Below are 25,741 nucleotides of genomic sequence, written 5' to 3'. Positions count from 1 at the left end.
CTTTGCAGGCAATTCAATTAGAAGTGGCAGTTTTAATTAAATAATACAACTGGAGGCTGGGTTACTTTCTCCATTCCTTCTTAGTTTTAAAGGAGAAAAGTTTGAGTCTTTTCTACAATAGTTTTATTTTCTGCAATAGTTTCAGTTATTCTGTATGGTAAGTAAGACACTGAGCTGTACCAGGGAAACCACGTTAAATGTGGCGGTTTAATAATAGTGGTATATGACATCCATAATTTAAAGTATTTCCATTAAATAACTTTTTCAGTTATTCAGCAGATTCCAGAAAAACAACAACAGTACCCAAGGCTGATATTTAGAGGGAAGAAGAGATGAACAAAACATTTTTTAATTTTTTTTTTAATGTAACCTCTCTCCACTTGAGAGGTTTTCTGCTGAGTAAATTAAAATTCTTTCCTTTGCCTCTGAATTACATGTAGTTATTGTGGTTTAGTTGTGGTTTGGACTTCATTTTTTTGGAGGAGGGTGGGTTGTCCTGGGTGTCTGCTGTATTTTGCTGGTGCCCCATACTGTGTTATTTTTTTTCAAAGCCATACTTGCCTCAGTGATTGGGGTTTGGCAATTGAACACCTCAACCATGCAATCTCTAATTAGAATAATAAAGTTTGTGACTGAAAGGGATAGCATGGGTATTCAGAAAAAATCATGTTGCTGTAAATATGTTCTTATATATTTTCTCTAAACCATCAGGCTAATCATATGCAATGATTTCCCAATTAATATTGATTACTTTCTTGTTTTCTTTTATAACATCAGTAAAATACTGTGCAATGCTAATATCAATGATACTCTGGTATTTCCATCTTAGATAGTAAGAATTTGTCACTGTGCCAGAATCTGGAGTCTCTGGAATAATACAATATCTTTCCTGAGGTTTTTTTTGTGGTTTGTTTTTTTTTTTTTTACAGAAATGGGGGATAAACATTCATTATCTGGAATGAGCTATTGGCTGGGTTTGTTGTACCCCTGAGAATGTGTTGTTTCAAAAGATAGGATCAATCTTCAGTGCTCTTTAAGGGGTAGTGGGAATGAACTTGACACCATGAGAAACTGGAATGCATTGACTGTTCTTTTGCATAGTGGGGTTATTGGGTGGTTCTTTTATTTTCCTGAGGTACAGAAGGATTTGCTTGCCCTGTTTGTTTTGCCAACAGAGAGATAACCCAGTTTCCTACTGTTTCCCAAGAAGCTCAGTAACTTGGGAAAAGGCCAGCAGCTTGGGAACTAACATTACATGTGCAAATACACAAGTGTTAATTCCCTTAATAGTGGGGAAAAGCTTAAATCCCTTTAGGCAGGTTTTGTGCAACCACTGTCCAATAATGAGGATGGCTTTGCTCCTGGGACTTCCTGCCTGCAGCACTAGATGATGGCTTAGTCTTCTACAGGAATTCTGTATACTTACACTTGCTTCTGTTACTTATGTATCTTTTTGATTGTCTTACATATACCGCTTACATTCTACATCATGTGGGTATAATGTGTGGCACACAGTGCAGAATCTAAGGCAAACACATTTAAGGGAGAGAGTTTGTTTACCCAGTAAATCCCCCAAATTTGTCAAAAGCTGCAGTTTAACTACCTGTTAATGCTTGCTTTAACTTTTGTTTGTGGCTGGTTATAAAAACCTTGTTTCATTTCTTCTCTCCTTAATTAAAAGAAGAAAAAAAAGCCTCAGACTTCCTTGCCTGGGAGCATTTTTATTCACTGTCTGCAGAACAAGTGGAATGATGCCGCTGTTGAGTCAGACAAACTATTTAGGCATGTCTTACTGAAATAAGACCAATTAGGAATTAGGAGACAAAACACTTGGAGAATTTCATGGAATCCTAGAGTGGTGAGGGTTGGAAGGGGCCTTGAAACTGATCCCATTGCCCACATCACTGACATTGATGTTCAAGTGCACCAATTCCAGCACTGGCCCCGAGGAATGCCATTCATCACTGGCTTCCATTTGGACATTGGCTCTTGTCTGTGGTTTGCTCTTCAATGAAAACACTCCTTTTGAGGACTATCTTTTATGTGTTTGCAAGGCTAGTTTTGTTTTTTTTTAATGGCTGGTTTTACAAACCAAGTGAACTGCAACTCTGTCTTTATCCTGAAGAAAATTATTTCAAAAATAATGTCAGGACAATCCTTTTCCAAAAGATCATACTTATGTAGCTTAGAGGTCATGACATCAGTGTTCTTGTATCAAAGATTGCTGTAAAATAAAGCTTCAGATGGTTAAATGGTATTCATGTACATGGTATTTGAGGAGGAGATTTGTTTTTATTATGAGCAAAAGCTTAGGAACTTGGCAGAGCAGAAAAAAATTAATACAGTGGGTTAGTTCATAATCCACTTCTTTGTTTTAAAGCAAGTTAATGGATGGAAGACAATCAAGTTACAACTTAATGTGGAACTCCTTTTTGAGTTTTTTATTTCTATTGTTTTAGTTTTTTATGGGCCGTGTAAAAATACTGGCTTCACTCATGACCTACTGTTGGCTAAAGACTGAGGTTTAGGCATCGGGATATTTTTATTAATTCAATCATATCTTTAGTCCTATAATACTACTGCAGCCTGCTGTTATTTTTGATGAAATAGTCCTGTAGGCATGTGCTTATGTATTCTTAGTGTTTCTTTTTGTTATGAAAAGATTTGGCTTTGATGAGCCGCCTAAATTTCCTCTGAGTCATAATCGTAGCTGCCAAACCATTGTTTTCATTCTATTTGGACTTGTTTCTAGTTCTACAGTTGTTTCCTCCTAGGGGGTTAAAGTCCATGAGCTTTTATTAAGATAAATGTCAGTGATTTTGAGTGGATTTGCATAAAAGAAGCCCTTAGTCTCTGGCAGGATAAGTCATGTGCAATGTTTAGTTTTAAAAGAACAGTGACTACAGGAAATATTGAAAATAAAAGTTGTTGACCTTTTCTGCACAATGGAATTTCCCTTTCTATTAAATATGGAACACTCTCTCATCCTTAAGCTGTCAGTGAACTGAACATCCTCACTGGTCATCATCTGTTTAAAAAAATTTAAGGGTTTTTCCCACACAAACAATTAATGCAACATCTTGTAGAAGTTACATCTACCGGGCAAAAGATGGTGGCCATTGGTAGGATTTCTAAAAACAAGTATTGCAAAAGTGAAAACCTCAAGTCAGAGTTCAGAATTTGCTCTTTGCAGCAACTTCAAAATCAGTAACTTCTGCCTATCCCAGCCAAGTGACTGTCACAGATCATGACCTGACACCAGTCTCACATGTAGTAATTACTCATTCATATAAAAATAAGCTGGCGTCAATCAGAAGGTCACAATTTATTTCAAATTAAAAATTTGCTACTATAGTTTGCCTGTTGCTGTAGCTGACACTGTTTTAACTTTGTAGTAAGCTGCATTTTTTTGTTTTTGATTTTAGACAATATTGTTTTAATAACATTTGAAAGGAAAATGTATTTCTCATGCATGTCTTGCTGCATCACTTGAAAACTTTGAGGGTGCCTTCAAAATTTTATTTGTCAGACAGAAGTGTGCTCAGAGTTTACAATGTTGTTAATGGATTTAATGTGTTTAAGATGGGCTCTGTGGAACTGGAGTCCAGCAAGGCAGTCAAGTCAATTATATCCTGCAGCCCGTCCCTCTCCAGTGAAGTATTTTAAGGCAAACAGATGCTTTAGTGTTCATTAGACTGATGAGTCAACACCTCAATTTCCAGGCATCTCTTTTAAATTTATTTTTCTGAATGTACTTTTGAGTCCTAACATCTTTTTTCCAAATGTTTTTTCTTGAAAACTCAACTTTCTGCAGGAATTGAGCCAAGAGAACTGAGAAGTCTAAAAAAAATTTAAACAGCCCAGTAGAAAATAGAAGCTAGGAAAAAAAAGAGGAATACTGAATGCACTCACATATTTATCAGCAGAATTTAAACAAGTGGAGGACAGGCAGCTTTAAGTTGAAAACCACAAAATGAAAGGAGGGCAGTGAAGTAAGGAAAGAGCTCCCAGCCTGCAAAATGAAGGACATGCAGTTATTTAGGGATGGAAGGGGAATGGCTGAAGAAGACTTGGCTGACCATCGGCTTTAGGAATTGGCAAGTTTGAGTCACAAAGGAAAATGCGCTGCTGTAGGGACAGGAGGAGGCAGCAAGGGGAAGATTAAGGATGAGAAGTGCGTTCAGGTTTTCCTGTTGCAGCAAATGTAAGCCTTGCATGAAGATGAATCAGGGAGGTGCTAAAGGTGCAGCACTGGGTGGGTCATTTCAAAAGAGGTGATAGGGACAAGATGGGACACGGGTTAAATGTCAGGTGTGGGTTGGTAGCAAACAGATGGAGGTGATCAGGCTCACACTTCTGGCTCTCAGCCCTTTCTGTTTACTTTGGCACTGAAGAGTTTACAGTACTTCATTCTGTTTCAGTAGCTGTGCTGTCTATATAATAAAATATTTATTAGATATAAAACTAACATATGTAATTGTGCACATACTTTATATAGAAAACAATTAACATCTGTGTATTACAGCAGCTCTAGACATCCGCTAATATTTTTCTTGCTTTTCTAAGTCAGAAGAGTGAAATGAGTGAATTGCCAGCCGGCCATTTCAATCTGCCGCAAATGAGAGTATAAAAAGGTGAAAAACAGGATTTCTTAGCTTGAACTCAGCAGTGTGAGAATGTGTGCTCTTAGGTTTAAAGGTTCCAACAGTTGGGTAAAGCCCAGTTTGCATTCGTACCACTCTGTTGATCTTTTCTCTCTCTTCATTATGGACATCGTCACACACAAGTCATGGAAATAAGTGGAATCATGTGGGCACAGTGCTTCTTTATTAATGTCACACATTGTCTTTACTCCTTTTGTCATCTCACTTCAAGTCAGGTGCTCCTCAGTTTTAGCAGCAGTGCTAAAAACAGCACAAATATGGGAATACTCTGCACCTTTTGGTCATAGCAGGCGTCATAGCAATCAGGGATAAATTGTCTGATAAAGTGCCCTAAAGACACTTGCAGTGTGTCTGCCTCTGTAATCTGTGCTTTGTAGATGGGAATCAGGTCTCTGTGTCCATTTATCAATTTCTCACACACTGTGAAGGCTAAAATATTAATACAGGAAAGCGGGTGGGAAGTAAAAGAAAGCCTTGCAGGAACATCAGTCAGCTGAGAACTGTTATTGTTGGAGCCTTTGCAGCTGAGTACAAATGTGCCTTTTGTTTTCTTAATGCCGTGGGGCAGAATTTGGAGCTCTACATGTGTGGGGTTTGTTCATTATTTTACAAAGCATCTTCAATTAATATCTTTTGCTTTTCCTTGATATTCAGCAGCTTGGTGAAGAGTGTATGGGAACACAGCCACAGAAATAACTGGAGGCGTACTCAGTGCCCTGGTTTCTGCTCTGTTGATGCTTTTGACCAATGGCCTAATAGAAGAATTGGCTGTGCTATTGTTGTTGCATGCTCCTACCCATTATGGAGTGGGGTATCCATGGAGAAGATGCCTTTATGACAATGAACACCTGGCGCGTGATTCTGCTCAGGAAACATTAGGAGGGGTGGGTCAGATGAGCACTCGCCGTGTCTGCAATTGTTTATTCTAACAATGTCCCACTTTCCAAGCTATAAATACTAGGAAGAGAGGAATAAGTAAAGACACTGTTCAAATATCTCCTCAGGAGCAGGTACTGAATGCTGGAAGCATTCATTTTGAAAAAGTGCTTTTGGGAATTGAAGGACTGTATTGCTTAGCATTTACTTCTTTAAGAATAACAGAGGAGGTAGCTGAGGTTTATCTGTGAGCACTGCTGTAGCATGAACTCAGTAATGGAAAATTCAAAGAGCTGTGTGATGGACTGTTATATGAATAAATGTGGTTCTTGTTTTATTGTACTGGCTGAAAATGAGTGCTTGCAAACTGCTGAAGGTCTGTAAATTGCCTTTCATAAGAGCCAGCTCAGACAGGGGCTTCATAAAGCTATTGGTCCCCACTGTCATGGTTTGACCCAACAGGCAGCTAAACACCACACAGCCTCACTCCCTCCCTGCTCCCACACCGTGCAGGACTGGGGAGACAATTGGAGGAAATAAAATTAAGATTTGTGGGTTAAGTAGTTCACTAAGATGGAAAAGGAAGTGAGAATAATAATATGAGAATAATAATAAGTAATAAGAGGAAGATGATGACAAAATAATTAAAACATACAAAACAAGTGATGCATGATGCAACTGTTCATTGACCAGCACCCACTCAGTTCCTCAGCAGCAGCCCCCTGCCAGCTTCTCCCAACTTTATCACAGAATATTTGGTGTTGGAAAGGCCTCTGGAAATCCTCTAATGCAGTCCTCTGCTAAAGTAGGTTCAGCCGGAGCAGGTTGCAAAAGATGATGTCCAGGTGAAAGCTGAGTATTTCTAGAGAAGGAAACTCCACAGCCTCTCTGAGCAGCCTGTTGCAGTGCTCAGTCACCCCTACAGTAAAAAAGTTTTCACTCATATTCAGATGGAGTTTTCTATGTTCTCATTTGTGCCCGTTGCCCTTTGTCCGGTCACTGGGCACCACTGGGCAAAGTCTGGCCTCATTCTCTTGACAGTCACCCTTAGGGTATTTGTCTGTGTTGGTAAGATTCCCTCTCAGTCATTTCTTTCCCAGGCTAAAGAGGCTGAATTCCCTCTGCCTTTCCTCATAACAGAGGTGCTGCAGTCCCCTCATCATCTTTGTAGCCTCTGCTGGACCCTCCCCAGTCCTTCCTTGTCTGCCTTGAGCTGGGGAGCCCAGACCTGGAGCCAGTACTGTAGATGTGACCCCACCGGGGGAGAGCAGAGTGGGAGGATCACCTTTCGTTCTGCTGGCCATGCTCCTCCCCAGGCACCCTGGGATACATTGGCTTCCTCAGCCCCAAGGCATTGCTGGCTCTTGGAGCCCTTGTTCCCCCGGACCCACAGGTCTTTCTCTGTGGGGCTGCTTTCCAGCAGCTCAGCCCCAACCTGTGAGAAGCTGACTTAGTGCAAACACTGCTTATAGCAGCAGTTAAAAAACATGGATGTGGGATCAACATGATTCTCATCATAAATGCACAACTTAGCACCGTTCCAGCCACTAGGAAGTGAATTATCGTAGCAGAAACCAGGACACCCACAAATGAATTCAACTTACAGAAATGGTCAAGTCTAAATAGAACTGGGCTGTTTGCAGAGCCTTAATGCTTCATCAGAGGGAATTGAAAAACTGCATTTGATGCAGTTAGATTGTGTATGAGCCGTATTCCTGGACTTAAAGCAAGTGTCTGTTCCTATTCCTATACACAGCATGCCTTTAAATCACAAATATTTATGTTCCACGAGACCATGGATAGTTCGTTGTTCTGTAGACAGTTGTCAGCAAAGTTGACAAAATCAGGGTGGTTGGAGGGGAAGTTTTTCCTCTGTTAAGCTGTGCATTCTGTTAGAATTTCTGCAGTCATTTTCTGATTTCCATGGCAGAATGTAACAGCATCAAGGTGCTCTGGGGTTGCAATGCAGTCTGAAGAGTCCCTTCCAAGTTAGTGCTCCTTGTTTTCTCTTCATTTAGCTGTGTAAAGGCAAACATGTTAAAAGCAAGTTTTGAACTGCATTGCACAGGGTAGGAAGCAGGTTGTAGAGACCATCCTCAAAAAGATAAGCAAGCCATTTGCCAAAACATGCGTCACCTCCTACTGACTAAAACTCTATCCAGTCAGTCCTGGGGAAATAAAAAGAAATGGATAAGACAGTGCAAGGGACATTGGGAAAATACTTTTATAATGTTCACTGTGGACTGTAAGCTCTAATAATAAAACAACAAAAAGCAACTACAAAAGTTGCTACTGATACTTGTTAGAAAGATTCTTTGCTTTGGAGATGTTTCCATTTTAGATACCTGTGGTGAGAGGTGCACATTTCTGCCCTGGTGATAAGCTCTGTTTGGGTGGTCATGCAGGATCAGCACTTTGGGTGAAGATTCATGGTACTTTAGTAGAAGAGATATATGCTGAAGAGATTAATTATATGTTTTCATATATTAATACATACAATACATAATTAAAGACATATATTATATGTCTTTAATAATTAAATGCTATGGTATAATCCAAGAAATGTGTGTAGTCTTTTATAAGAAATCAGATGTTGATATTACTGAAACAATTAGCTATTTTATTTGCCTACTTAGCAGAAACTGAATGCAGGCAGTCAGATTTTCTGATGGAGGTGTCATTAAATTAAATTATAATATGAATTTTTGGTCTATTAGAACATTGCCATAGGAATGAGGACTAGTTCAAGATTTTAAATTTATACAGTCTGTGAATACCCCCAGTTTTACAGCTGTATTCTGTCTGTTTCAAGTTTCACAGAATTTCATTAGTTGTTGTAAAGGCTGAGATTTTCATGGTTCAGTGCATTAAATCTTTTTGTTTTCTTTTTTCTTGCCTGCATGTCAGATTAAACTTACTTGTAGGTGGCTGCAAGGTTTTTTCCATTAATAAACCTGCAATATTCTCATTGCTGCTTTCCTTTAGATGGTATCAGTGGTTGACAGGCAGTGATCCTTTTCCAATCTTGGCAACGGCCTGTTGCTGTGGTAGAGGCCATTGTTCACTAATGGAGACTTGCTTTCATAAAATAATCTAGAATTTGCTTTGCTGCTTTTTGAGCTAGTATTTTTCATTTAATTACAGTTGCTTAAGTAGACCATGTAGGGGACCTGTTTGTAATTGAGTCTAGGTAATTAAAAGAGAGGAAAGGAAACAAGTATATAAATGTACTTGTATGTTCCCTTTTTATTATCTGTGCGGCTTTCAAGCTTGGCTTCCTGTTCCTGATAATAATTTTTCATGTTTACCTGGCAGGTAAACACAGTTTTAGCTGGTGAATTATATGCTGTCAAAATTGAGAGGAATTAACTCCTTGATTTCAATAAGTTACCTATTACTGCATTTATTTTTTCCAGAGCTTTTCCTGCGATGATGATGTTGTAACATAAACATTTGACACCAGATGCTATCCCAGACTATATCAGGGTTTGGGAGATTTTGTGTCTGCTAGGTAGTTTCTCTGTCTGTATGGCAGGACCCCAGTAGACTCAGCAGTGGCACACCTTACCCTTCAGATGTTTGGGAGCTGAGTGCTCAAAGTATTTCGGTGTGCCCTGCCCTCTGACATTCACCTTTAGCTCCCCAGTACTTGAGCCCTGGCAGGAGGGAGGGTAACACAAATAGCCACGGGTGGCACAGCAGTTGCAGTTGCAAGTACTTGTAAATAAATCGAGTGGAGAGAGGAAAGAACAGCATTTCCTAAAACTCAAAGAACAAATGTGCAGATTTTAGAGGAGAGTCGTTCTCTTGGTAAACTTGCCTTTGATTCCACCCCTAAACTGCAGACTTACTCCTCTAACAACCCTAAGGAATACTCTATTTCTTTGGAAGTGCTGCTGTCATTTACTGGACCTCAATGTTCACTTAAATCCCTGGCTCAGGGAGTATTTAATGCTCTTTCTTCTGCCTCCCAACACAGTGTGCAGACTGTGAGGTACCTCCAGTCACCTGGCAGGTGTGATAGCAATTACTGTGACACAAACAACTGAAGGAGTTAAATGCACAGAGCTCATTGTTCTAATTCACATGGCAGCAGGGAGCACCTCGTTGGTGTCCATCAATATACTGGTGCAATTTGGAGTAAAAACCTGAGAATATATAATGTCAATAATAATGATGTTGATGATGATGTAGATGTTACCTTCATATATTGCAGTGCATCCAACAGCATCTCTAAGATGTTTTTACTGTGATTTGAAGAATATAAGGTGTGCTTCTTAAATCTAAACAGTTATAATCAATAAGTTATATTAGTCATATCTAATGTCAGTTCAGAGGCTGTGATATAACAGTTGATAGCAAAGAAATGTCCATGTTTGTACTTCGTATTCAAAGATAGAGATGAAGTTCTTTATTATATCTGTGTTATTCCTGAAGAGTCGACACAGGATGTTTTAGCACTTCATAGAAGACTGTCGGACACCTTCCAGGTTTCTGGCTGTGCTGGCTAATCTGTAAATATAGCTGGAGGTGGTACAGAGCAGTCCTTGAAAGCAGAGCTGCTAGTGCACCAGAGACACAGCTCCTACACTAAATGTCCAATAGCCCCTGGATTGTTTCTTTGCTTTTGAGGTAGTGTTCACATTTTCATCTTTGCTCTCACCCCAGCTTAGTTCAGTTTGCCTTGCAGATCATCTCCCTGCTTGCTCTGGGTAATCTGCCAAGTGCTCAGCCCACGATTAAGTTACAGCCAGAGCTGCGGGACACGACGGTGCTGTAACTGTAGATGTCTGTGCTTGTGTTTCAGCCTTGCTGCAACTGACTTCAAAAATCTCAGCAGGAAACCTCAGTGGCAGAGTTTTACTTTAAAAAAAAGAACTTTAAGCTTATCTTGCAGATTTATAATTAATTTTAATACTTTTAACTTCTGAATTATTTTTTTAATAAACATTCAGGTAAAGAGGGTTAAGCTGACAGATTTTCTCATGCAAGTGGTGGAGGCTCTGAGACCTCAGAAAATAGGATGGGTCAGTTGACAAGTAGTGACTAGCTCAAGAGCTGTCCCAGTTGTTAAAAGCATATGAAAATAATCTGAACTGGCAACATATGGAAAATCATTTCAGTTGTTGTTAGAGTTGACTGCAAATATTGGGAAGCACAAACTGCAGAAAAATTAAACAAGTTTTCCTTCTTGTTCTTTCCTCCAGATTCACAACATGTTGTAAGAGGCGTGATGTGTTAAGTATTTTAAAGATGTTTGCTTTCTGTTTTATTTTAAATCTGTTGTTGTAGTCTTTTAGCCTACGTATCTAACTGGACACTTTGCAGTAAGGACTGAACTTTTTAATTTTAACATCTAATGCTAAGTTTTTGACTCTTAAGTGTTGTCATCCAGAGCAACTTCTAAACTCATTCATTTCTTAATATTTTCAAGGTTCAAAGCATATTATTTACATTTCAAGCAGCTCTACTTTCCAAAGTTAGTATTTTGGAAGATTTGCATTGTTTATGGTAGAAAACAGCTTGACACAAGCAGCAGTATTTTATCTCCAAAAATATCATTGGGGCTCAGTGATGTACAAGTCCAGAGCTCCAGCCTCCTGCTCTACCCAAAGGTTGAAAATAATCAATTTGATATTACAGTTTGGATGAAAATATAAGTGGTTCTAAAGAATGGAGTTATTTTGTAAAGATCCCATCAGATGATGATGCTGTGATGATTCTCTAAAGCAAATACACAAAACTATGTTTATCTTCATGCTAACAGCAACTGTTTTGCCTTCTTTTGATGCAGATCACCAGAAACTGGAAAGAGAAGCTAGAATCTGTCGCCTCCTGAAGCACCCTAATATCGGTAGGAGCATTTCATTGCATTGTACAGTATTTGTCAGTTTAGAAAATTTCGGTGAAATGGAAATTAAAAAATACAAAGGGCAGCTTGGAAATCAAGTGCAAATATCTCCAGGCAAGACTCTTTCTTTATAATGTGGTGCTCCTTACGAATTCTGCTATGGGATGCAATAGTCTGATGGATCACCTAAAGCAGTGTGCAGTGTTCTTATCTTTGAGCCACTGCTCTGCCATCAATGAGCTCTCTGTGCCAGGTGTTTGGGGGGTTTTCAGCAGTGTGTAGGAGGGGAGGGGCTGTTTCCAGGATTGTTCATGATTTTTGGAGATCTGCAGAAGAATTTCAGCTGACAGTATCTGTTGCACAATGAGACCAACGTCAATAATGAGTGCTGGTTTTAGTGAGATGCTTATTTTATATTGTAGTTTGTGTTTGAGATTCTGTCCTTCCGAGATGAAGAAAGATCTGCTCCTTTTATTTCCATGAGCTGTGTTTTATAACCATGTAAAGCGAAAAATAAAGTTATTTTGGAGGGTGGGGTGTGTCTGTCTCCTTGCTTTAGAAACAGTGTAAACAGGTAAGTACCTTGATCTTAAAGAGAACTGTAGCTAGGTTTTCCAGTTTTTCATACACTGAATTATATGCCAGGGGTATCTCTCAGAGGAATATTTGCTGTCTTGAGACAGCCTGCAGAAGGGTGGGAATTTCATGTCCATTATGGCATTTTTAGACTAATCAAATTGTTTGGTGCCTGGGATGAAATCAGCTCCTTCCTTTTAATGATAAATAGAAAGTGAAAACAAGTGTACCGCAGCTCAAAATGACATGTCAAATTTCTGCAGCTTCTCTCTCAAGCTTACAGGTTTGACCTAGAAATTTGTTTAAGGAGGAAGAGGAGTGTTATCTGTGCTATTTTATCCTACCAAAAGTTTTGCATTGTAAAGTGGTGAGAGATAAGGAAATGTACAAATCCTTTTAGGGAGGAGATGCAGCCCTTCTGCAGCTATGGTGTAGTCATACTTCAGAGCTGTTCACCTGAACAGAACATATTTGTGAGCTTCCACAAGCCAGGGAAAATGAACAAAAGACAACAGTGAACTGATACAGGGGAAGGGCTGAAATACACAGAACTGAGTTGAAACAAAAGTCTAAATTGGTTCCATGTGGTCTCAAGTCTTCAGCTTGTCGACTGGCTTGGGGTGGTGTAGGATGGAGTTCAGCTCCTCTGCAGCAGGCCAGCTGTTCCACATGCACAGTCTGTATCTGTGAGGTTTGGCTTGGAGCACAAACAGGCAATGACAGCTTTGGTGACAGGCAGGTAGAGCTCTGCAAGTCTGCACAAATGGTGCATCACCACCTGCACCAAGGTGCACAGTTCAAGGGATAATGGACAAAGTGCTCTGCTCCTGTTTCAGAAAAACTGCCATGTTCTAGATCTGTCTGAGGGAAGATTTTTACAACCTGGAATTACCATGCCAGGGTTTGGCAGCAGGCGTCGTATTCTGTCATATTCCTTTGCCTGCAGCCATGCCCTCAGACAGCTAAATCATGACTAAAACCATTCCAAGTGCTGCCAGCACCCCACTGGAGCTCTTATACTTGGGTCACTAACACATCCCCTTTTAAACTGTCATCTCTGGTGAGTAATGGAGCTGCATGACATTGGGAAGCACTAAGAGTGAAAAAAGAAGTGTGCTGGAGGAAGGGAGCTCAGCTCTGACAGTAAGTGTATGTAAGTTAAGAAAAATAAGAAAAGAATAGTAACTATATTTTTTATGTGATTTCTGTAGGAAAACAGAGATCTAGTTTAATTAACAAGGCGGTTTCTCAAAGATGACCGTGTGCAGGCAGTTATTTTTGGGAAGCTAAATATTGTTGAAGAAAGGCTGAATGTTGAATGATTCTGTTTCTGAAGTCCTTAGTGTTCATGTTCATAGCCAAGAAGTGTTACGGAAATTGTCCTTGAAGAAGTTGTTTCACTTCTTCTACAAGCAGAGCTCCAGTACATCTCTGAAAGCTGAGCTTTTCTATGCAGACACTGCTTTGCACATAATTCAGTTCATTTTTCGGCATCTCTTTCTTTTATTCGTCCTTTCCATAAATCTATGATTTCTTCTCTGCCTAATGAATGGTGTAGGAAAAATAAGGAAAGTGGATTACAAACAGTATTTTCTGTTCTCCTTTTTCAAATCTCTGTTTCCCACTTAAGTAATGTATATGTGAAAGTGTATTTAAAACCCACAGAATTTCCTCATCCTTTCCACTTAGTTACCCCTCACCAATACTCTTTGTTGTGCTTTCTACCTCTTCTTACCTCTGTCCTTTGTGTCACTGTAGTAGAAACTGAGCCCTGCGGAATTTTGTGTGGGCATTAAAATGGGGCAAAAGCCATTAGCTGAACTTGCAGGCCTTGGGAAGAATCCTTTCTTCACTGTCACTCTTTGGCAATACTGCTATTTTCTCCTTTCCAGCTATGCTTGAGTAATCTGGCCTCTGCCACACTGTGGTAGGAAATTTCTAGGCAAACATAACTCATGTTCCTGTGGTCGCAGAGCGCCTGGGCTGCAGGAATTTGTGCATTAGTGTGATTTTCAGCATTGCTGTGTTTCTCAGGTTCTTGCTGTGGTGTCCTGGCTGTATGTAGAGGGTTGCTTTTTTACAGAGTGTTTAAAATGGATGGGAATGTAGGTTAAGTCTTGCCATTAGGAGAACCTAGTGCTTTTTCTTTGTGAGATTGCACATCAAGTTACATTAAAAGCTTACTTCTTTTGCTGAGCATATACCCGCACAGGATTTATTATCTTAGGTAGCTATTAATTTTCCAGCAGTTCCATGTGTGCTAATGCTCCCAATTTTTTAATTTAGAAGTTGGGAAACAAAATTGCTAGCTAACTGTCTCTTCTCCAAGAAATCCATTGTCATTTTCCTGATTTCTCTCCTTTATCTTCTTTAGTTAAACTTTGATTTCTTGATCCTCTTTTAACTTTAGGTAAAGTTGGTTTTTAGCACTCTGATTTCTAGTCTTGCAGTCAACATTTTTTTGGTGGTGTAACACCATTGCACCATCTTGTTAATGATGTTTGGCATTGATTTACAGTTGCTTTGCTAATTTTGGTTTTTGAAATCCCAAATAGCAATAAAACCTGCATTAGCCTGACGGCACAAGCTCTGACTCATTCTGGAAAACTGCTGATTCAAACCTGGTAAAACCATGGAGGTTTTTTTCCCAAGTGGAGTTTGCTCTTGCAGGGTTTGTGCTGCGTTTGGATAATACTTTCATAATGGGAGTTAACACAGTCAAGATCTCTCTGTAACTACGGGAGGGGATTCTGCTGGCTTTGCATTCCCAGTTCCTTATAGCCCGTCATTGCCTGCCTCTGCCACCTCCTCTGAGGCCTTACAGACAGAGTACAAGCTGTGGCAGACAGGCCAGGTTCATTGGCCAGCAACTTCAGGCTCGAGTCCGACTCTGGTCAATCTTCATCCCTTCCCCAAAGGCAGCAGCAGATTTTACTGACATGTGGCAGCCCTTCAGGTGATAAATGAAGTCCTTTTGGCACAAGGCCAGGCTGTCCCTGCATGGCTCTGTAAGTCAGGGTACTAAGAGGTAAGAAGGACTGCCAGGCAGAGACGGGGCCGGCTGAGCTCCGATAGGCCTGAGCCTCGACGAGGCTGGAGCTGAGGCATCGCCACAAGCATGGTCTGGCAGCAGCCAGGCCTCTGCTCCATGGAGAAATGGCTGCACCAGCAGATGGGAACATGGGGCAGTGGCTCCCCAAGGCAGGCTGGCCTGGCATTGCAACAGGCCAAGAGGCAGCGTAGATAGAGAACAGACTGGGACACAGGGAAAAGGACAAATTCCTCATCTGGTTTCATGAGTCTGTTGGTGTCCATTTGGAGTCTGCTCATTTCCATGCTTTGAGCTGGGAACTTCTCATCAATGGCTGAGGAAATTGGTAGCACCCAAACTTGGCACTGCTCCTCACCACACTCTGTGCTGGTGCCCATCTTACTTACTCCTTTTGCCACAAGAAAAGGGGGAAAGGCCTGCATTTTGGGGTTACTTCCTCTCCCAACCAAACACAAAACGTGGGCATTGAAGTTGTTAAGTTCCTCATGTGGGGGAAAATAAAAAACTGTGTATTGTCTTGTTCTTTTTGAACAGAGAGTAACTAAAGATATGTGGGAGAATTGTGTCCTTTATGCACAACAATACGTCCTTTATGTTTATGTTCACAAAGTATGTGCATGGCACATATTTCATAAAGTCCCAAGAATCTCAAGAGAAACACTACTAGCATATAGGAGATGTGAATGCAGTAACTCTTTTCTGAATTCCATTTGTCTTATTGTGGCACAGTTGTGAGTAGCTCAGCTTGTACTAGTTAAGTTAGTCTATAAACCAAACCAAAAAATCAGGCCTCTTCAGGTTGAGTGGATGTAGTTCTTTAGAACAATATTTTTTCTGAGTTGAGTTTAAGGTTTTACTTTATGTCAAAAGTATATAGTTATTTTCTGATGCAGTGAAAATCAAACCAATCCCCAGCTATATAAATATATGTTCAATAAATATGTTCTCAGGGATGTATTAACTATAGCTATGCAAATAAATAAATAAATATAACTTTTTATAAATATAAAGCTCTAGTTTACATGGGACTGATGCATTAGAGAATCTCACTTCCTTTAATTATTTTTATTGCTTAGATGAGCTTAGATGAGCTGATCACTTCAATAATTTTAAATCTCATCCATTCTATTGAATTAATTAAATTTGCAATTTCCATGATGAATAAGGTGAACCATAGTCCTTGAAAGAATTAAAATAAAATGTCAAGAAACCACATAAACCAGTGATATAACATGATTTCACATTTAACGTAAGAGCCAATTTAATGAATATTATAAAATAACAGATTAAATGTTTAAAGTCGGACATGGCTACAGCAACTAACTGACTAGTGAAGTGCAACAACAGAATACAGAAGCTGGTTTTGCAGTTGCTATTTGTGAAATTAAATGTACTGGAACGAGACTGCACCAGGCAAGAGCACACAGGGGGGCATAGTGGGGTTGGTTGCAGCTGGGTTTTCTGCAGGCTTTCTCCTTCTCAGTGGTTTTTGTTACTGCTGTGCATCTGATTCCTTTTGGTGAAGTTTTTGTGAATGTATGTTGATGTTTAAGAGGAAAAGCCTGAAAGTTTTCACTTCTGTTGTTGGAAGGATTTGGTGTGGCAGGGCTTCCTGTAGAGCTGCTGGTGGCCCTGAAGTGAGGGGAGTATCAAAACCCCCCAGTAGTTAGAAGACTGTGAGTTCTGCAGTCATGTAGCTCATCAATGTGTCAGTGATTTTCAGCATGAGCTATATGAAGCATCAGATAATGTGGTCTGAGTGTGCCAGCAAAGTAGGGGGAAGGCAGCTTTATTCCCTGTTACAGCTTTTGTCTCTTTTGTTTGCAGCACAATCCTTTTATTCTGCTAAAAGTGGCATTGCATCTTTAAGTTTCACTCTTCTGGGTTACTGTGGAGCATAAAAATGTCTTTGAGTGCAGACAATGACACCACTCTTCGCCATGCTACATTAATTCTTTTTCCTTTTAATGGAGCACAAGGTTATTTTAGCTCAAGTGAAGCGTTGGTGCCTGTAATATTCCTGATAACTGTAGCAGTATCCGTAATAGACCAAGAAAATGAGGTTTCACAAAGGTTTGCCAACAATTTTGTAATTTTTTGCCTCAGAAAGTGCATGCCTAATTTGCACCAAAATAGGTAATGATTCAGTATAGATCAAGTGTGAACCAGATCTTGAAGCATTTTCCACCCCTGCTTAAGCTTCTGTTTGACTGTTTCCTTAAATGCGTGAAAGTTCTTTTCATAGTGTGTCCAGATTTTCTTAAACATTTTTTCCCTGAAGTCCACTCCACTTTTGCAGCCAGTCATTGAAAATGTAAAATAGAGTAATCCACAGAAACGGGAAGTGGAATTTAAACACCTCTCTTGAGGATCCTGCTGTAGGGGGTGAGGACTCAGGTGGCTGCCACACTTCCCACTTGTATTTTCATCTCTTGTTCTGCTTTATGTTCTATATGTTTCCTGGAATGAAGAGTTGCATAATTGGTTGCACTGCTGAGTTCAAGAGCCATGGAAATCAGCTCAACTGAAATGAATTGCTCTCACTCTGCACACACAAGATGGATCTTTGAGAACTTACATTTTTTTGTTGTTTGAAAGCTTTGTTTGTTATGAATCTACAACCACGTGTTATGCATACGGATAGACATCGTGACTCCCAGCTAAACCACAAATATGTAATTTTCCTCTGGACTCTTTCCTCCAAAAACAGAGATCTCTACTACTTCAGCTAAACTAAGCTTTTTCTTTCAGTAAAGCTAGCATAGACATTTTTAGAGCATTTTTAGGGGATATTGCAGGTTCTGTTCCATTTGCTTTTACGGACGATGTTGCTGATGGTCTAATAGGTGAATTCTGCACTGGTTCTTGGATTGGTTCCCAAATATTGGGAACCTTTACTTGATCTGAGGGTGAGGAAAAACCAAGCCCCAACTGAAAACAGGTTGCAGTATATTGGGTGATGTAGATGGGCATCATTGGATGGCATTAGAGCAACTCCTGCTGGGGTGGTAAAACAGTTGTCATGTGTTTTCTCTGATAATCCTGCCCCAGCCCCTTGGCATTTGTGGCTCTGGGCTGAACCCACTCTGTGGGACACTTCTGTTTTGGCCAGTTCCCTTTCCCTAGAGAAAATAAGGAATTATCATTCTGGCAACATTTCTTTCCCAGGCAGCCTAAATCTGCCTATTTGGATTGTTTGTCATCCTAACCCATGGTGGATGAGCTGACACCCAGCATGTCACCTTGTCACCTTGCTTCCTTGCTGCCTCCAGGAGAGAGTTTTGTGCTGTCTGTGCCACCTGAGAGCTACATCCCAACTTACCTATTCCTGCCCCAACCCCTAACGCCCCCCCCCGCCCCCATTTCCCTGTGGCAAGCAGAAGAGGATGTGCTCAGACACGGGGGCAGAGAGGAGGAGCGAGATGGGGAAACGCTGGGCATGTGAGCAGAAAGAGGCAAAAGGAAAGTGTCCTGACTTCGGACCGAGGGTCATGTTTTGACTTTGCAACCATAAATCAGGAGTGGTGCTTTGGGAGCTCACTGTGGAGCTTTGCAATGTCTTTGCTCCTTTTCCAGAGCTGATACCAAGCCAGGAAACTCATTAGGAGAGACAGTCTGTGGGGCTACTTCTATCTGCACAGACATCTTGCTTTACTTACATACCCAGCCCTCTGCAAAAAACTATCATGGATCATGGGACCATGTGGGTTGGAAGGGATCTCTGGAAGTTATCCAGTCCCAGCTCCCTGCTCAAACCATGTCCTGCAAATGGAGGTAAATCAGTGCCCATCCTGCTGAGTTTGAAGAGACTGCAGAGAAGGAGAATGCCCAGCCACTCCAGGCACCAGTCCAGTATTTGGTCACCTTCTTATCCACATAAATAAATAAATAAATAAATGTGTCTCTGTGCCTAGCTGGAACCTAGCTGGGATTTTCCAGTTGCCACTTACACCCTGGAGAGGACTTAATTTCAGTCTTCCTGATCAGCAAACCAGACACTGGAAGGAAAAGGGAATATTCCCCAATACAGCTTCATCCCTGTTAGGATGTGTTTGTTATTTTCTTAAAAATGCATTTGCTTTCATTTTTAAATATTGTGGCATAAATTCCTAAAGAAAATGTAATTTGACTAAAAACTCTAAGCCACAACAGACTCTTTGGAATGCAGGATTTCCTTGCTTTCAAGGTATGGATTTGGAAGCGCATTTTATAGGCTGAACTTGTCTGTGCCATGTTATGTGCAGAAATTCCTTTTCTGCTCGTGTTTTGTGTTCTAAATGTATCTTCTGCATCTTTATTAATGGAATGCCCATTCAGTAAGAGGTTTTATAGTCTGTTTTATATATATCTCAGATATTTATTGGAAACAGCACATGGAAAATCGGGAGTTGGCCTGCCTGCTTGGCCCAGCGTGTCCATAGATCTGCTGTGATGTCACCCTTGCCTGTCCCTATGCATGGCAGGGGTGTGAGAGGTTGGTGCCAGCCTAGCTCATCTTCCCTTGGTACCCAAGGGCCAGGGGACAGCACCAGTGAGTTCCAGGCAGACAGGTATCCCCTAACCACCTCTGGCTTGTAGCAAGTGTTTCAAGTGTCCTTTAGAATTTTCCTTGCTCCTTCAAACTTTTCCTTTTAAGAAGTCACAGATTCCCTTTTGATCCTGATTGTGTTGCACTGCTGTTGGGAGTATCTGTCAAAGCCATGGCATTCCAAAGGATGTAAGCTGGTCTGCTCCTCAGCTTTCTGCTGCATCCTGGCACAGAGTGAATGCTCTGACCCTGCAAATAAGACCAACCTTCATCACTGGCAGTGGATAAATAGCTTGTAATTGCTCAGTTCAGGCTGGACTTTTTCAGATTTCAGAACTGGAGACATTCCTACTCCTACAAAACTGCTGATCAAGGCATTTTTTTCAGTTGAGAGAGGTTTAATGATACCTCTCTCCTCCTAGTCACCTTCCAAATTTGGAACTTCTTTTTATAGTGGCTTCACCAGAGTGTTAGTATTCTCATGGACTGCCCATGGGAATGTGCTTCTAATTTTAGTTTGTCCTCTACATGTCTGTCTCCTTTAAATGCATCCAGCTTCTCATTCCAGCCACACTGGGCCAAGCATGACACTCTGCTCCTGATATTTGTGCATTGAAGATGTTCTGGTATTGCATTGTAATCAAACCACAGCTCCTGCCCTTGTGCTGCACAGCAGTGAGTAGCACTTGTGTCTCAGTGGTTGTACCACCCAAGCAGTGCTGTTTAATTAATAGATTTGGTGTGAATTTATTTACTAGGTGACTTTGAGTTATTTATTGTGTTTCAGCAATTTATACTTGGTCTGATGTTGATGGTGTTAGTGCTGGGATTGTGTTGAATTAGACTGTGCAGTCTTGCTGGGAAGGACTTGATCAATGATCTAAAATCATAATTGCAGCTGACTGGCTAGCAGCTATCCTACATAGCATATATGTATTTTGGGAGTTACTGGATGTGCTAAATGAGAGGAATGTTTAGAAAGAGATTTCAGCTGCAGCTAGTAGTGTGGGTTTGTGAATACAGATTGGCTTCAGCTCTCTCCTGCAGCATTTCCATCCAAGTTTATGTGGGCTGTCACTGAGCTAATTACGATCTTACAAATGGTCCCACAGGACAGGACAAGCTCTCTAATTTTCATTTATTGTAAGATTGTGATTAAAAGACAATGGCAGTTTCTCATCATAAGCCTCAAGTTTGTAATCTATTAAGTCAATATGCATTCCCTTCTTTTTGTAAAACAAACACTTTGAATCACTTGGGATCATCATTCACTTGTGAATGTGCCCGTTAGGGAAATGACAATAATTTATAGTTGTCTTCAGCTGTGGTAGCATCACTTACTGTGATAGTTAATAGATAGAGGGGGAAGGCACGTTCACTGGGAAAATAATAGAGATGGTTTTGAGCCCAGCCCTGTGGATAGAGATGGAGTGGCATCATTATGGGAACATTCTGTCTGGGCATAGTACTTTGAGTTGCTCAGTCTTACGCTCTGTTAACTTGCTGAGACCTCCTACCGCTTAAATGTTGTCTTGGGTAATTGCAGAGACATTTGGTTCTCCAGCTTACAGCAAGGTTTTGTTCTCCATGTTTGATGGATGGATGTTGGCAGCACCACACAGATGGAAACAGGAGACCAATTACCTAACCTGACTTTTTTCTTCTTTGACACTTTTCAGGAAGTGCTTTTTCACATTTGCTGTGAGTATAAGAAACAAACTCAGTCCCTAAATTTCCCCTGTTGCTACCATAAAGAAAGGAAGGGAGGTTAAACTGCTGTGGTGTTCATGGAGCTAGTCTCTGGGATGCTCATATTGCTCCCATTCAGAATATTCAGGATTCAGGGCTGTGAAAGAGAGCACCAAGGACAAAGATGTCATTATAGTCATACTTTAGGCCTGTTGCATCCATTTTAGATCTTTTTCCTCAAAGCTGGTAACACAAAATTTGGGTCCTATGAAATTGGTTTTAGCCTTCTTCTCTTGCACAGATATAAAAAGCGCCATCAGATAAATGAAGGGTGAAGGTGAATTTACAGTGGTACTGTATAACATGAGAAAGTAGTAGTTAATTCCACAAAATACAGAATTTTCCATGAGGTTGACTTTATTGTCCTGGAACTAATTTTTTGATGGAGCAGGTCCACGGCCTGCCATTACTTCAGAATACACCATTTTCTGATTTCCAAGGGCTACTGTGCATTAGAATAATATAGAGCATTATCAAGAAAAGGTTTAGAGAGGATGTAGACTTAGTCTGCTTTGACAGAAGACCCGGTATCTTAGCACTTCTTTGGGTTTTAAATTAGGTTTTTAATTTGGAAAAATACTCAGCATTTAAATGTCATATTGTGATACTTAGTGTTGCCATCACAGGTGCCTGGAGTCTGTCTTAGTCCCTGGAGTGGAGGATAAGTGATTTGGTTGTCCTGTTACCAAACTAAATAAACAGTCATTAAAAGGTGGTACCTACTGTGATTAAGTGAATTGGTGGTTGTGCTTCAGTGAGTTTTGTATGGGTCTTCAGAAAATGAGCTCAGATCTGTCTGACGTTTATAACCACATCACTGAGGGATGTGACTACATTTGTACTGCAATTAATGGGGTTTTGACTTCTTATAGAAAAGGTCCTGCAATGTGTGATCTTCACTGCAAATCTGGAATATTCAAAGATCCCACTGATTCAGTTTGATGTAACACTTCCAGCACAGTGGTAATTAATGTTACACTTAGCACGTAGGAGTAGAATTTTAGGTCTGTCTGCATATAAAACTCCCCCAACTTAATCAAAAGCTAATTTATTTTTAAACTGAGGTAGCTATTTCTTTGTGGCCACCTACTGCTCTGTAAACTGGGAACTTGTTTCAGTTTAAATTAGCTGATGCTTTGTTTTAAGCTGAATTAAGAGAACATAAACTTTGATTTTATGCCAACATAATAACATAAACTATAGCATTTTTCTCTTGTAGACAAAGGTCTTAACGAGTAATATTTGTAATGCTTACTCCACAGTCTACAAGAAAAAAGAGCAAATAAAGTTCCTTTGTATATTCTTTTGTCATCTTCCCACAGGGAGGGTTGGCAAGAATTCCTAGAGACATTTGAAAATGAGCTTTCCATTTTAAATGTTATTTACACCAGCTTGAGGTAAAATGGACTTTATAACTTTAAAGTTATTTATTGTTTACAAGCTCTTGCATATAGTTTTTGTGAAAAACCAAAGCACAGTACCAGCTTTTTCGGAACATCTGAATTCTGAGGAGGCCAGCAGTAATGATAATTTTGAAACGTAGATATGTGTATACTGAAAAACAACATTCAGCCTATTTTGTGCAGTGTCTAACATACATTTAAGGGTAGAGCCTACATGACAACGTTTTTCCCTCTAGTTCACATTCCTCAGTTGGCACTGGGAGTTGGATGAGGGAATTCCAGTGCACTTGTGTTTTCTGTCCCCCATGACAGCAATGTTTTAGCAGTGAAATTTGCTGGTTTAGTTTTCTCTCCAGATGCATGTTCTTGTTTGGAAACTATTATAGGAAATGGAAAGTTGAACCTCATGGAAATATGGTTTGGGTTCTTTGTTGTAGCTGAAATGAAATGTGATGGGATTCCTTGATCATGAGTGTCAGGGATTTGTTTCTGCAGGCATAATTAGTCTCCCTTATTTACTTAACAGTGCTGCTTTGCAGAGCGGTTGTGTGTCTAGGATGAATAATGTGATAAAAGCACATCTCTGTGTGCACAATTATTACTTACCTGGGAAAGCTGCTGGCTTTACAGGCTCATTGACCTGCAGATCCTTGTGAGCTGTTTTAGCAGAAATCAGGGCACAGACACCTTCATGGAGACAATGGGTCACACTGGAATTGAGTGCTTGTTCTTCCCAACAGATGCAGCCCATATGGAAAGGACTTCTGCAAATGTTTACAAGTGTTTATTTGTAGGGAGTGTATTTGTTACAGCTTTTTGTTCTGGTCAGGTTCTTAGAGTGGTTAAGTGCCTCAGAAAAGCCACGTGGAATTTTGTCTGTGGCCATTTCCATCACAGCCGGGGGAAAGGAAACCCTTAGTAATTAAGGATTGTATTCCATTAAATAGCAAATGGCCAGCTTGCTCTGTGGCATTACATGATCATTCAGTAAATTCCTCATGAAGGTAGTTTGTTAAAAACATCTTCTTTAACATAATTTATTGATCATATTCCATCAAAGTCACCTGGACACTCTTCCAAATAGGTTCTAGAAGCATCTTCTGTTTCAGTTATTTTCTCCATAATATATCTCCTTTACAGCAGAAGATTCCTGTTTAGTCACAGATTCAAAAGTACTTTCTTTAACAAAATGAATGTTTGTATTTTAAGTCAGTACTGGGTTTGGGTTTCGATTTGGATTTATTATTCTCATTTTTTGCCTGAAAATTATCTTTAGCATTATTTGTAAAATGAAAGAATTCTGTCTTGGGGGGAAGAAATGGGCAGTTCCATCAGCCTTTGGAAAGAGAGGAGGCAAAATGTTTGTTGGTGGTTCACTAATTGAATGAGGATAAATTTGCATGCAATTTCTGTCAGGAGGAAGGGAATTTACAGAGCATTTAATTCAGCCATCAGACTTGAGAGCTGGTTCTCCAGCCCTGCTGCATTTCCATTGTGTTCTTGAAGGTGACCTGAAGGATAACTGGGAGAGAAGGGCAGAATGAGTTTGGTGCCTCCAGTTGCCAGAAAGACCTGTTTTAGAAGCCCTTGTTCACCTGAAGCAGAGACCAAAAAGCAATGACTGTGTACACAAGTACTACGTTTTCAGTATTCCCTTGGTCAAAGTTGGGATTAATTACAAATATTTTTGTTAGGATATTTATCTGGCAGTAGTCACTGGATTCAAATTGCATACAAGAATTGGATTATTACTCAGTTATTAAAAAATTTGGTATCTGACATAAAATATCAATACAGCTATTTTTTAATATTTCCTTGTTCCTTTACACAGTTCTTCTAATCAACTTTCAAATGAAAATTACTAGGTTACCTTGAATCCACAGTTATGACTTTTTGGTTTTACTTGATGGTCTTTGATAAAGTAATGCTTTTAAAACTAAGAAACAAAAAATGCCAAGACTGCAAAGTTTTAGGAAATTTAGATGTAGTTATTGCTGCTACTGACTTGAAGATTTAGCCTAGGTTTTCTGAATGTTACTAAATAAAGGTGCCTTAAATACAGTGGTAATTGCTTTGCAAACATTGTCCAAGGCTGCTTGGGACATACCTGGCTCCTGTGTGAGAGGTTTCTTTTCTGTGGTTGCTCTCGAGTCATGCCACAGGATTGCAATTTTCTGCTTTCCTTTTTGTTTAAAATATTTAAAGTAGACTGACTTTGTTTTCATAAGCTGATGCTTTTAAATACCTTGGGGCTTGGTCCTCGTGAAAGGGGAGTATTTAAAAAATAAACATACATGCTTCTCTGAGTGGTCATTATATAAATTGTTTATGTGTCCTTCTTTAATGTATTTTAAGAGAGGAGAGCCAGGAAAGGAGGCTGTGTCTACCCCATGATTACAGCTCCCCAATAGCCAATTTTGTCAATGTCTAGGCCCTGCATATTATCTATATGAATCTGTTCCCAGGGTTTTTTAGCACTTTAAATATTAAAAGGTATAAAATCTAATTCTGATAATTGGGCAATTGCATTCCCTCCAATAAAGGAGTGGTTTCCTGAGCCTGTTAATTTTAACTGATGTAACATCTGTGTGTTACAGCTTGTCCTTTTATTAGTTAACACTCCATGAAATTCTTGTGTCTTTATTCCTCTTCTTACATGTTCTGATGAATGCAAAAATAGTTTTAAAATGTTAGTGCTTAAAGCATCAACACTGGCAGATGAGACATCAGTTTGCTCATAGCAAAAATTTGTGTCAGACTTGCTTTTAATCCATGCAGTTATCCTCATAAGGCTTAATCTGATGACATTTGTAAGGCTTTTTGTTGCTTTGTAAAAAATCTTGTTAAACTTAGAAGAGCAGGCCTTCAGCTGCAAAGAGGAGCTGGCTCACCCTGAAACACAGGTTTTCCAGTAAATAACACAGTTGTATATTAAATGAAGACAGGAAGGTGCAGGTGTACATTTTAATCCCCTGTTCTTTTGTGCAACAACTCCATACACTTTTGCTGTTTTCATACATGAATAATTAAAGGTGTGTAGCT

General features: G+C 40.0%; 1 protein-coding gene across 26 annotated transcripts in view; it reads left to right on the top strand.

Annotated features, from left to right (window-relative positions):
- CAMK2D (calcium/calmodulin dependent protein kinase II delta) overlaps positions 1-25,741 on the top strand; it is a 116,956-nt gene that overhangs the window by 32,867 nt on the left and 58,348 nt on the right. For all 26 annotated transcript variants that reach the window (XM_056490903.1, XM_056490890.1, XM_056490891.1 and 23 more), the window contains exon 4: positions 11,335-11,394. In XM_056490903.1, coding sequence (XP_056346878.1) covers positions 11,335-11,394 — 60 coding nt within the window. The remainder of the gene's footprint in view (positions 1-11,334; positions 11,395-25,741) is intronic.

Source organism: Oenanthe melanoleuca, chromosome 4 (genome assembly GCF_029582105.1).
Source record: "Oenanthe melanoleuca isolate GR-GAL-2019-014 chromosome 4, OMel1.0, whole genome shotgun sequence".
Lineage (NCBI taxonomy): Eukaryota > Metazoa > Chordata > Aves > Passeriformes > Muscicapidae > Oenanthe > Oenanthe melanoleuca.
This window is presented reverse-complemented; position numbering and strand designations above follow the sequence as displayed.